This window comes from Cebus imitator, unplaced genomic scaffold, assembly GCF_001604975.1.
Source record: "Cebus imitator isolate Cc_AM_T3 unplaced genomic scaffold, Cebus_imitator-1.0 Scaffold85, whole genome shotgun sequence".
Classification (NCBI taxonomy): domain Eukaryota; kingdom Metazoa; phylum Chordata; class Mammalia; order Primates; family Cebidae; genus Cebus; species Cebus imitator.
In genome coordinates, this window is record NW_016107400.1 from 2903276 (window position 1) to 2916454 (window position 13179).

The 13179-nt window shown below is 47.0% G+C and overlaps 1 protein-coding gene across 1 annotated transcript in view; it reads left to right on the plus strand.

Annotated features, from left to right (window-relative positions):
• VPS35L (VPS35 endosomal protein sorting factor like) overlaps positions 1-13179 on the plus strand; it is a 140599-nt gene that overhangs the window by 115557 nt on the left and 11863 nt on the right. Inside the window, exon 28 of the mRNA XM_017534287.2 lies at positions 6926-7091. Coding sequence (XP_017389776.2) covers positions 6926-7091 — 166 coding nt within the window. The remainder of the gene's footprint in view (positions 1-6925; positions 7092-13179) is intronic.

Sequence of the window (13179 nt, forward strand, 5' to 3'; positions counted from 1 at the left end):
ATGATCCTGCAGCACTTTTTTGTTTGTTGTTTTTTGATGAGACAAGGTCTTACTCTGTTGCCCAGGCTGTAGTACAGTGGCACCATGTTGGCTCACTGCAGCCTCCCAGGTTCTAGTCAGTCTCCTGCCTCAGCCTCCTGGGTAGCTGGGATTACAGGTGCATGCCACCACACCCAGCTAATTTTTGTGTTTTTAGTAGAGATGGGGTTTTGCCATGTTGGCCAGGCTGATCTCGAACTCCTGACCTCGGGTGATCTGCCCACCTTGGCCTCCCAAAGTGCTGGGATTACAGGAGTGAGCCACCACGCCCGGCCCAGTTGTCACTTTTGTAAGGCGTCATCACAGTGCCCACCTCAAGGGACTCCTATGAGGATTAAATGAAATGATAGCTGTGAAAGTGCTTTGTAAACCTGAAGCTCTGTCCCTGGAATTACAGATTGATGTCCGGAGGACAGATCCAACTGGCAGATACGTAGACACTTGCTGGCCATGTCCTGATGGAGAACATTTGGAATGAGTTTCCTACATTTAAAAATTGGTAGATCACAGAAAATCCCAGATTTGCATCTCCCATGGAAAAATCAGGTCCTATCGCGTGGGGCCTGCATCCTGCGACCTGGCCAGTTGGCCGCAGCTAGAGAACAGCTGGCTCACGCAGGTGGCATATGCCTTTCTCTTCAGTTCTCCTGGGCACCTCTGGGCCCATTAAACCTATTTTTGTTGCCCACTTGGCCTCTTAGGCATTTGTGGAAAGTGCTCTTGCTCTCAACAGATTTTAGTTATTATTCCTTGTAGCATTGCATGTGTTTTGCTGGGGGTTAGTAATGATATGAGACAAAGAACAGATGTAGTTCATGACACCTCACTAAGTACCCTGTGCCTTGCTAACGCCACTCATTAATATTCACTTCCTGGGAGTCCTCCCCACAAGCTCCCCAAGATAGGAATCATTGCATCTTTTTCACAAAGGAAACCTAGAGCCAGAAGGCCCTTGCTGCATACCCGAAGTCACAAAGCTTATAAGCAGCAGAGCTGGGATTCAAACCCAGGGCTGCGCTACTCCAGAGCCTGTCCTGTGTGACCTAAGCCGGAGACGTCTGCCATGTGCCTTACTTGTTCAAGTCCATTGAGCACCAGCAACCCTTCATCCCTGCTTGTGGGATGCAGCATTAGTAACTACTCACGGATGCTGCAGAATGTCTAGCCTGAATAGCCAGGGCTGTGAGCTGAGTAAACTCCCAGGTGATGGGCTATACCGCACCTGAGCCACGCCCACTGTGACTAGATCTAGCGTGAACAAGACTCCCACATCCTACCTCTGCCTGGTTCAATTTATGTATTTATTTATTTTGGAGAATCATTCTCTGTCACCCAGGCTGGAATGCAGTGCACAATCTCTGCTCACTGCAACCTCTGCCTTCTGGGTTCAAGCAATTCTCGTGCCTCAGCCTCCCAAGTACCTGGGACTACAGGCACCCGCCACCACACCCAGCTAATTTTCTTGTCTTTTAGTAGAGACTGGGTTTCATCATGTTGGCCAGTCTGGTCTCGAACTCCTTAGCTCGGGTGATCCGCCCCCCTCGGCCTCCCAAAGTGCTGGGATTACAGATGTGAGCCTCTGTGCGCAGCCTATTTGGCTGAAATTATTTGTTACCCTTCAGGTCACAGCTTTTATTTTAGTTATATTATATTGGGGTGAGAACACTTAAGGTGAGATTTACCCTCTTAACCAGATTTTAAGTATGTAATACATTATTATTGACTTAGGAACTGTGTTATATAGCAGATCTCTAGCACTAATTTATCTCTAGAGTTTATTCATAATTGAAACTGTCCATTAGTTAATAATTCTTCATTTCCCTACCCCCATCCCCTGCAGCCACCATTCCACGCTCTGATTCTGTGAATCTATTTTAGATACCTTCTCTCTATGTGGACTCATGCAATTTTTGTCTTCTTGCCACTGGCTTATTTCACATAGACTAATGTTTTCGAGGGTCATCCATGTTGTTGCATATGGCACAATTTCCTCCTTTTTTTAAGGCTAAACAATATTCCATTGTGCATATGTATCACATTTTCTCTTTGAGACAGGATCTCACTCTGTTATCTAGGCTGGAGTACAGTGGCGTGATCACACTCACTGCATCAGCCTTGACCTTCTGGGCTCAAACATTGTCCTAGCTCAGCCTCTTTGAATAGTTGGGACCACATGGGTGAGCCACCATGCCTATCTAATTTTTTGATTTTTTGTGGTGACGAGGTCTCACTGTTTTTCCCGAGTTGGTCTTGAACTCCTAGGCTCAAGTGATCCTCCCGCCTCGACTTCCCAAAGTGCTGGCATTACAGGTTTGAGTCACTGCACCCAGTCCTTTTTTTTTTTTTTTTAAAGAGTCTTGCTCTGTTGCCCAGGCTGGAGTGCAGTGGTGCAGTTGTACCTCACTGCATCCCGAGCCATCGCATGCATCTACCTCATTTTTCATTATCAATTCATCTGTCAATGGGCATATAGATTGTTTCCACATCTTACCTTTTGTGAATAATGGTGCAGTGAGCATGGAAGTGTAGCTATCTCTTTAAAATCCTGATTTCAATTTGTTTGGATACGTACCCACAGGTAGGATTGCTGGATCATGTGGTAGCTCTATTTTTAAATTTTTGAGGAACCTCCATACTGTTTTTCTTTTTTCTCTTCTCTTCTCTTCTCCTCTCCCCTCTCCCCTCTCCCCTCTCCCCTCTCTTCTCTTTTCTCTGCCGCCATCCTCCTTGCCTCTCATCTTGGTTCTCCTGGGAAAAGTTAGTTACTTCTAGGGTATTATTAGATTGGTCCAAAAGTAATTGTGGGTTTTGCCACTGAAAATAATTACTTCTGTACCAAAGTAATACTTTTTCTCCCAAGGAGTTTAATAGAAGGATTCCTGCAAACCAGAAACCCAAAGGGATATTTCTGACATGGTGGGTGTCAGACCAGCAGGGAGAGAGGTCTGAGTTTCTGCTAGGCGCTGCCTGGGAGCCACTTTGTCAGCATTTGTTTGCTCCACTTGGGAGGCTGCCCTGCCAGGGACACCTTTTCCCACTGGAAGCGCCGTCTGAATCCAGTACTACTTTTTTTGTCTTTAAAAAGAAAAAAAAAAGTCTGTATCTGCCTTACTTCAGCTGTTGGCACTGAACTCTCAGTACAATTATTATTATTTTTTTTTGAGAGGAGTCTTGCTGTGTTGCCCAGGCTGGAGTGCAGTGGTACAGTCTTGGCTCACTGCAACCTCTGCCTCCCCAGTTCAAGCAATTCTCCTCCCTCAGCCTCCTGAGTAGCTGGGATTACAGATGTGCGCCACCATGCCCAGCTGATTTTTGTCCTTTTAGTGGAGATGGAGTTTCACCACGTTGGCCAGGCTGGTCTTGAACTCCTGACCTCAAGCAACCCGCTGGCCTTGGCCTCCCAAGGTGCTGAGATTACAGGTGTGAGCCACTGCTCCCAACTCATCAGTACAATTAAAAAAAAAAAAAAAAAGTTACAACCACTGAAGCATGGATGTCACATGGGAAATTTTTTCCGTGTACAGGAGGTCAGAAATAGTCTCCCACCTCTTCGGTTGTGAGCAAAAGCTCATGGAAATGGCTCACTACAAACCTTTATGTCTCCACTGGCCCTTACACGGTCTTCCACAAGACTTGTGCATTTGTGTTGAAAGGAATTTGCTGGAACATTCAGATTGCTGTCTATTACCAAGGCAGATCCTTAAATAAAAATATTTAATAAATATATATCTATATATATAGGGATATATATGCATACATATATATATATATATAGAGAGAGAGAGATGTAACTCTATAGTTACATATATATAGTTATATATATATATATATAGAGAGAGAGAGAGACAGAGAGAGAGAGAGAGAGGGATGGACGGAATGTTGCTTAGCTGCCCAGGCTGGAATACAGTGACAGTATCTCAGCTCACTGCAACCACCATCTCCCAGGTTCAAACAGTTCTCCCATCCCAGCCTCCCTCTCGAGTAGCTGTGATTACAGGTACTCACCATTGTGCCTGACTAATTTTTTTGTATTTTAGTAGAGATGGGATTTCACCATGTTGGCCAGGCTGGTCTTGAACTCCTGACCTCAGGTGATCTGTCCGCCTCGGCCTCCCAAAATGCTAGGATTACAGGCATGAGCCACTGTGTCTAGCCAATAAAATATATTTTTGAACAGCCACATAGCAGAATCAAATAGCCTAGTTAAAAACAGCTGTTAGCAAAAGACAGGAAAGTTTCCAGCTGAAGCCAGCTTTGAATGGAAGGCAGATCATGCATGGCATGGGCAGTTTTGATGTGTGTAGTTTGTGGATGTCAGACTTTTGAACATCTTGTGTTCTCTTTCATGCCAATATTATAACAGCAATTCTTTTTTTTGCTTTTTGTAAGATGGTCTTACTCCGTCACCCCGGCTAGAGTGCAGTGGTGCCATGCTAGCTCTCTATAGCAGAGATAGGGTTTCACCATTTTGGCCAGGCTGTTCTCGAACGCCTGACCTCAAGTGATCCGCCCACCTTGGCCTCCCGAACCCCTCCTGCTGGGGTTACAGGCATGAGCCACTGCTACCCAGCCCAGGCTGAGAGCAGTTCTTACAGATACTAACAGCTTGTACGAAATATCCCACACCCCTCCACAGTTGTCCTCACCCACTTGAAAGTATGACTGCAATATGTACATTCACATTGCATGTAACAGCAGTAGTTCTCATACTCCATGCTTGTATTCTAAGTAGCTGACTACATGCATGTCTTACCCCAGTTCACAAGTTCTAGAAAGTCAGAGATGCCTGGTTTATCTGTACAGAGGCAGTGTGAATATGGTACCAGTAGTTAGCAATGTCCACTCTGGAGCCAAACTGCTAAGGCTTAATCCGTGGGTTCCCATGAAGCAACTGTGCGACCTTGGGCCATTTAACCTCTCTGTGGCAGCTCACTCCCCATCTGGGAAATGGGGCTTCATCATAGTATCTCCCTGAAACACAGAAAAACTATGGTAGCTGTTACAAATGTTAGCCGTTGTTTCCGTGGCCACTTCAGTGCTTGACACATAGAAGGTACCAAAAACTGCAATCCATTCAGCATTATTCACCCAATGTATGTCAGTGTCCAGCACTGTCCCAGGAGCCAGAGACAGGGCTGGATTGAATGTAATCAGGGACACCATCCTCATTGCATTCCCGGAGGCGCCATTAACAGAATAGCATTGGCAAATGCAATAGACGAAGTCTCTGTCCTCCTGGAGGTTATAGGCTAACATGAAACAGAACCAGGAAAACCACGAGATATTGTTGGGCAGGTCACTGAAGGAATACATAAGATCTTGAGAAGTGCTCTAAAAAAACAAGACAGAGGCTGGGCGCCATGGCTCACGCCTTTAATCCAAGCACTTCCGGAGGCTGAGGCAGGTGGATCACTTGAGCCCAGGAGCTCGAGACCAGCCTGGGCAACATGGCAAGACCTCATCGCTACAAAAAATACATAAATTAGCCACGCCTGGTGGTATGTACCCATAGTCCCAGCTCCTCGGGAGGCTGAGGTGAGAGGAGGATTGCTTGAGCCCGGAAAGTCAAGGCTGCAGTGAGCTGTGATCATGCCACTGTACTGCAGCCAGGTGACAGAGTGAGACCCTGTCTCAGAACCAAAAAAAAAGAGGATGATTTGTGATGAAGAGAGAGAAAGAGGGCTGCAGATGGACGATCAGGGAAGGCCTCATTAAGGAGCTAATGTGTAAGATGAGAACTGCAGACTACCAAGGGCCAAGCCCTGGGACACAGACTCTAGTCAGAGAGAACGTGCCTGGCTGGAGGCCAGAACCTGGTGCCATTCTGTGCTCTTTGTCCTGCTCTGTGTGGGGGACTCTGGAGACCATCTCACCTATCCTTCCTCTGGTTCCCAATTTGTTCAGTCAGTAGGAGGCAGCAGCATGAGGCAGGGCAGGAGGAAAGCGAGGCTGGGATATTTCTCCCCGCATGCTCGCTGGGCCATGTTTTGGCAGTGGCTTTGTTCCTGCACCCAAGACCACATCTTGGGCTAAATGGCCTCCTGCCATTGCAGGTTCCAGTCATGCTGTTTCCCCTGCCATGATGTGGCTGGGGTTAGGGAAGGAGACCCGCATGGGGCAGGCCAGTGAGGCCATGGAGGGGGCTGGCTGCACAGAGCCTCTGCATGGAATGAGAAGTCTGGAGAGCTTTCAGCGGGGCATCTCCAGACTTACATACACCTATTTGGAATGGAATTGAAGCTGCTCGCTTTCTTACACCCCAAAACTTTTTATAGATGCAGCTTAGCATCTGAGAAACACTGTTGGCTATAAACTCTGTGACTATCTCCCAGGTTTTGCTTCTCCCAAGACGGCGTCCTCCATTTGGCTGTTACTGTTGTTGAGCATCCCAAAGAGTGAGGCTCTATTTAAAGCCACTGCCTCGAGTGGTGACGGATCATCTGGGGGCTCACCCAGTGTAGGTGGCTTCTGCCGTTCCATCTGCTACTATGCCCACAATCTTGCTTTTGTGGTTGGAACAGGGCTTAATTTTTTTTTTTTTTTTTTTTTTTTACTGCTACAACCCACAGAAAAACAAGAGTGTAATTTTGGAAACAGGCCATTAAGCTGACAGGTAACTTTGCCTTCTCTTTCTTGGGATCCAAAAAGGGATTCTCAAAGCTCGTTTGCCTAGACAAGAGGATGTTGATCCGTGGGAATCACATTTTGTCATTTTCCCCTGTATTGTGTAACCAGGCTTGTGAGTGGGTCTTGCCTTTGTTCGGTAACTGACAACCTGAATTTCCCTACAGCTGCTGAGGGAGGATCTGGGTTTTTGTGTTGATTTTCTTTTTCCCCTCCCTGCTTTATCTTTGGGATTATTTATCCTTTTTTTTTTCTCTGCTAGGATCATCCTGAACGTGGGGTCCTGTTTCTTGTTCGAGAGCTTCTCAACGTGATCCAGGACTACACCTGGGAGGACAACAGCGACGAGAAAATCCGCATCTACACCTGCGTCCTGCATCTCCTCTCCGCCATGAGCCAGGAGACCTACCTTTACCACATAGACAAAGGTAGCGGAGACTCCCCCACCAAACCATGCTCTGTGTGGATTCCATGAAAGGCGAACACAATGCTCTCATTTTCTCTTTTATTTTTTCCTCCCTTGTATTTTAGCTCTCATGAACTTCTAGTCCAGGGTCTCACTGTATTTACCTGATCTAAAACTTACCTGGGGCAACTCTTAAGAGTACAGATTCTTGGGCCAGATGCAGTGGCTCAAGCCTGTAATCCCAGAACTTTGGGAGGCCAAGGCGGGTGAATCACCTGAGGTCAGGAGTTGAAGACCAGCTTGGCAAACATAGTGAAACATACTAAAAATACAAAAATTAGTGGTGCATGGTGGTGTGCCCCTGTAATCCCAGCTCCTCGGGAGACTGAGGCAGGAGAATCGCTTGAACCTGGGAGGCAGAGGTGGCAGTGAGCCAAGATCGCACCACTGCACTCCAGCCTAGGCAACAAGAGTGAAAATTCCGTCTCAAAAACAAGGACAGATTCTTCCCTGCCCTTTATTTATTTGTTTATTGGAAACCAGGTCTCACTCTCACCCAGGCTGGAGTGCAGTGATGTGATCTCTGCCCACTGCGGCCTTGACAGCCCAGGCTTAAGCAATACTCCTACCTCAGCTTCCCAAGTAGCTGGGATTACAGGCAGGCACCACTGTACCTGGATAATTTTTTAAAATTTTTTGTGAAGACAGGGTCTCACCATGTTACTCACGCTGGTCTCAAACTCCTGGGCTCAAGCAATCTACCTGTCTCAGCCTCCCAAAGTGCTGGGATTACAAGCATGAGCCACCGCACCTGGGCTTTCCTTCTTAATTTGCATCTTTAACAAGCACCTGAGATCATGTTGAACGTCAGACCAGTTTGGAAAAACACTCTTTACAAAATAATAATAGGCCGGGCACTGTGGCTCATGCCTCTAATCCCAGCACTTTGGGAGGCTAAGGAGGGTAGATCATGAGGTCAAGAGATCAAAACCATACTGGCCAACGTGGAGAAACCTTGTTTCTACCAAAAATAAAAAGATTAGCTAGGCATGGTTGGCGCGCGCCTGTAGTCCCAGCTACTCGGGAGGCTAAGGCAGGAGAATTGCTTGAACTCGGGAGGTAGAGGTTGCAGTGAGCCAAGATCGCTCCACTGAACTCCAGCCTGGCAACAGAGCGAGACTTTGTCTCAAATAATAATAATAATTTCAACTTTTAGATTTAGGAAGTATACGTGCAGGTTTGTTCCATGGGCATATTGTGCAATGCCGAGGTTTGGGGTGCAAATGAGATAGTGCCCAATAGGTAGTTTTTCAGCCCTTGTCCCCTCCCCTTCCTCCTCTGTCTAGTAGTTCCCAGTGTCTGTTTTTCCCATGTTTATGCCCAATGGTACCCATTGCTTAGTGCCCACTTACAGGTGAGAACATGCGGTAGTGGGTTTTCTGTTTCTGCACTAGTTCACTTAGGATAATGGCCTCCAGCTGCACCCATGTTGCCATGAAGATCTCTTTCTTTTTTATGGCTGCATAGTATTCCATTGTGTATATGTACCACATTTTCTTTATCCAGTCCATTGTTGATGAGCATCTAAGTTGATCCCATGTCTTTTCTATTGTGAATGATGCTGCAGTTAACATACGTGTGTGTGTGTCTTTTCAGTAGAATGATTTATTTTCCTTTGGGTATATACCCAGTAGTGGGATTGCTGGGTTGAATGGTAGTTCTTAAGTTGTGAGAGATCTCCAAACTGCTTTCCACAGTGGCTGAACTCATTTGCATTTCCACCAACAGTGTGTAAGTGTTCTCTTTTCAGAGGAACACTCTTTTGGATCAGTGTGCTACACAATAAACTGGAACAATGGCTAAATATACACATGCATGAGCTTCATGCCAGGCCCGTTCCTTCCCCCAGTCTCAGGCAGGAGCCTGGTGTGGGTGTTTGCAACCTGCTCCTCAGGTAATCCCAAGGCTCAGTGGCCCTTATCTGGGTGTTCTGGAGGAAGGAGGTGGCCTTGATCCCCTGCCTGCTACCAGACATTGGAACTTGCTAGTGCAAGTTGGGAGCAGCCTCCTTATGTCCTGGACTTATTACAGGACATTCCAGTTCCAGGCCTTTTCCCACTGAGCCCAGCTATCCTGCCTGGCAGACCCTCAGTTCTAATTTTTGGCTTCCAAAAATTGGTCCTAATGTCAAAAGTGCTTTGGCCAGTAACGGTATTCTTTACGGTTTAAAAAACCGTCTCTACACTTGGAAGTTGCAGTGAACACATTAGCAGTGCTTAAGGGATGGCCTACCTTCTGTCATGCCTCTCAGACTTTCTCTAGCCAGGATCTGGGGACTGAGGATAAAGATGTCACTTAGAGAGGCTGGTTCATAGCAAAAATGGTGGCCGCTACCCTGACCTGAGCACGTACTGCATGCCCAGGGACTAAGGGCCTTTTTCCCCTAATCCTTACAGCTTTACTGTGAGGACAGGCATTCATGTCCCTATTTTATGTATAAGCAAGAGGAGATCCAGCAAGACAATGTGATCTACTCCACGGCTTCCGCTAGTTAGTGATGGAAGTGGAACTCACACGCAGAGCGGTGGGACATTTATTACACGGCTTTCTTGATTACAAAATAGCAGTGCTGGCTGGGCGCAGTGACTCATGCCTATAATGCCAGCACTTTGAGAGGTAGACTCAGGTAGATCACCTGAGGTCAAGAGTTCGAGGCTACATGTTGAAACCCCATGTCTATTAAAAATTAGCCGGTCGTGGCGGCAGGCGCCTATAATCCCAGCTACTTGGGCGGCTGATGCAGGAGAATCGCTTGAGCCAAGATCGCACCACCGAACTCCAGCCGGGGTTCCGGAGATAGCAAGATTCCATCTCAAAAAACAAAAAAGCAATGCTTTAATTAAAGTGTATTATATAACATACTTGCAGTAAACTGTAGCGCTCAGTGACTTGTCACAGTGAACACTCCCAGGTAACCACAGTCCAGATCAAGAAAGAGAACACCTCCCTCCGTCAGCATCTCTATACTCTCCAGAGACACACCACTGTCTCTCCTCATTTCTGGCATTATTAGTTAGATTGCCACTTTCTAAATTTTATGTAAATGTAGTATTTTGCAAGCATTCTTTGGCATCTGCCTGCTTTAACTCAGCACGATGTCCAAGATTAATCTGTGTTGGTATGCAGAAGTGTAGTTTACCCTTTTTTGCATTGCTGTATAGTATTCCTTTGTGTGAAGATACCAGAATTGATTCATTCATTCTGGATGGACACTTGCATGTTGCCGGCTCCAGTTTCGGGCCATTATGAATAGTGCAGCTGTAAAATTCTTGCATGTATTTCTTGGTGTACATTCCCATTGGCTGTCTGCCTGGGGGGTGGCATTGCTGGCTCATAGGATCTGCTTCTCTTCTGCGTTGGTGGATACTGCCTCAGAGTTTCCCAAAGGATTAAACCAGTCGACATTCCCACCAGGCACGAATGAAGCTTCCATTTGTTCAGTTGCTATGGTCAGTCTTTTTCGTGTCAGCTGTTCTAGGAGTGGAGTTTGCATTTCTTTGATGACTGGCAAGGTTGACCACCTTTCCCTGTATTTCTTTATCTTTTTTTTTTTTTTTTTTGAGATGGAGTCTCCCCCTCTTGCCCAGGCTGGATTGCAGTTGTGCAATCTCGGCTTATTGCAACCTCCACCTCTCCAGCTTAAGCAATTCTCCAGCCTCAGCTGTCCAAATAGCTGAGATTACAGGTGCCCACCACCACACCCAGCTCATTTTTGTATTTTTAGTAGGGATGGGCTTTCACCATGTTGGCCAGGCTGGGTCTTGAACTCCTGACCTCGTGACCCACCCACCTCAGCCTCCCAAAGTGCTGGGATTACAGGCGTGAGCCACCACGCCCAGCCCTTTCCCTGTATTTCTTGGCATTTTTGTTTTTTCTTTTGTGAAGTGCACATTGAAGGCTCTGAACAAAAGAGAAAGCTTCGAGTACCAGACAGAGACCTGGCAGTTAGGCTGTCAGAAGCCTATGCCCTGCCCTCTCCTCTCCCTCCTTTCTTTCCTCTCCCTCAAACAGACTCAGTCCATCCTTTCTCTGAACAAGCCTGCCAGTAAACACTACCAGAGCCAGATTGGCAGCAGAGGGAGCGAGGCCATATTTGATAGGCAAGAGTGTAGTTTTCTAGCTTTTAAAGATGAAAACAGAAGGATGGATTTTCTTTTTCTTCCACTTAGTCCAGCTGTGTTGACTTTGAATGCACAACTGTGACCTGCCCAGTGTCTTAGTAGGAGACCCAGGGAATCACAGGGGCTCTGGAGGGTCTGGGGCTCCTTTTTCCCTGTTTGCTTCCTCATTCTAGGGAGGCTTGTAGACGATGTTGACACAGCCTAGAATTTCTGGAAAAGAGGGGCTAAATAATTCTTGCATTTTTGGAGGGTGCCTTGCTGCTTTCTTCCCAGATTAAGAAAAAAAGAGAAGGCTCTGGCCGGGCACGGTGGCTCACACCTGTAATCCCAGCACTTTGGGAGGCTGAGGTGGGTGGATTACGAGGTCAAGAGTTCAAACCAAGTTTGGCCAAGATGGTGAAACCCCATCTCTACTAAAACAAAAATTAGCTGGCTGTGGTGGTGGGCGCCTGTAATCCCAGCTACTTGGGAGGCTGAAGCAGGAGAATCACTTGAACCCGGGAGGTGGGGGTTGCAGTGAGCCATGATTATGCCACTGCACTCTAGCCTGGGTGACAGAGCAAGAGGCCATCTCAAAAAAAAAAAAAAAAAAAAAAAGGCTCTGACATTGCCTGGAGCAATCCTTCTAGTACTTTCACACAAGGTTACAAGAGAGTGTGCATGTTTGATGTAGAAGTGAAGAATAGTCCTGGACACCCAGTGTTTATTTAGTGTGCAAATAAGTGTGTGTCTTTATTGGAAGAATATAACCCAGGATGCTTCTGTGAAGCCAAGGCAGCCCTCTTCACTCTTCCACGTCACCTGCCAGGCCCTTGAAGCATTTGGGTTTGCAACTTGGGGTCAGACAGATGCAGAGATTGCGGGCTATTTTTAGTGACCATTTGCAGCTCTGTGAGGGTAGGGCCAGGTCAGCCTTGTCCCCCCACTAGGTCCCCCACTCCTAGCCTAGAACCTGGCATGCAGCAGGCCTTATTCCGTAGGTACTGTGTGCATGAGTGTGTGTGTCTGTGTGTCTTGCTCTGAACATGCCTCTGGCCACTCAGGGTGGTTGGACCTTCTCTCTTCTCCATTGCTGGGCTGTTCAGAATGAAAGTGAATTCCAGCCTGGAGGAAGACTGGGAATTTATGCCAGGAACTATTCTGGTCCACAGCAGTAGACGTGAGAAATTCCTTCACCACCTGCAGTTTTGCCGCCTTGCAAAATCCAGTGGTGTTGAATGACTGAATTGAATTTTTTTTTGCTTCTTACAAGAATAACTGCCATCCCCTACTGGGGAGGTAATAATCGTGACACAGCAGCCAGAGCGGGCTAGAAATTCTGAGATTGACTCTTGCAGCCCAGGGCCATTAACTACCAGCCTGGTTTCAGAGGAGCAATTGCAAAGCAAACTTTGGGGAAGTATCCCAGCAGAGTCCCCATAAATGAGCAGTTCAGGACTGGAAAAGAGAATCCTGTGAACAGAGAAGCTGGGGAACAAAGGAAACCAGTTGTTCTCCTTATTCTTAGGCCTGCAACCTGCTTTCACATGGTTCAGCAAAAAAAAAAAAAAAAAAAAAATTGCGTCTGTCCATCCTTGTAGAGACAACAAGCAAGAGAGCTTGCACAAAAGGAGCAAAATGTTACCAACTGGTGATTCATGAAGTAGGTATTCACGGCCAGGCATGGTGGCTCACATCTGTAAGGCCAGCACTTTGGGAGGTTGAGGTGGGGGGATCACTTGCGGTCAGGAGTTTGAGACCAGCCTGGCCAAGATGGTGAAACCCAGTCTCCACTAAAATACAAATATCCAGATATGGAGGTGTGCACCTGTGGCAGGAGGCTGAAGCAGGAGAACTGCTTGAACCCAGGAAGTAGCGGCTGCAGTGAGCCAAGATCATGCCACTGCACTCCAGCCTGGGCGACAGAGCTGGACTCCATCTCAAAAAAAA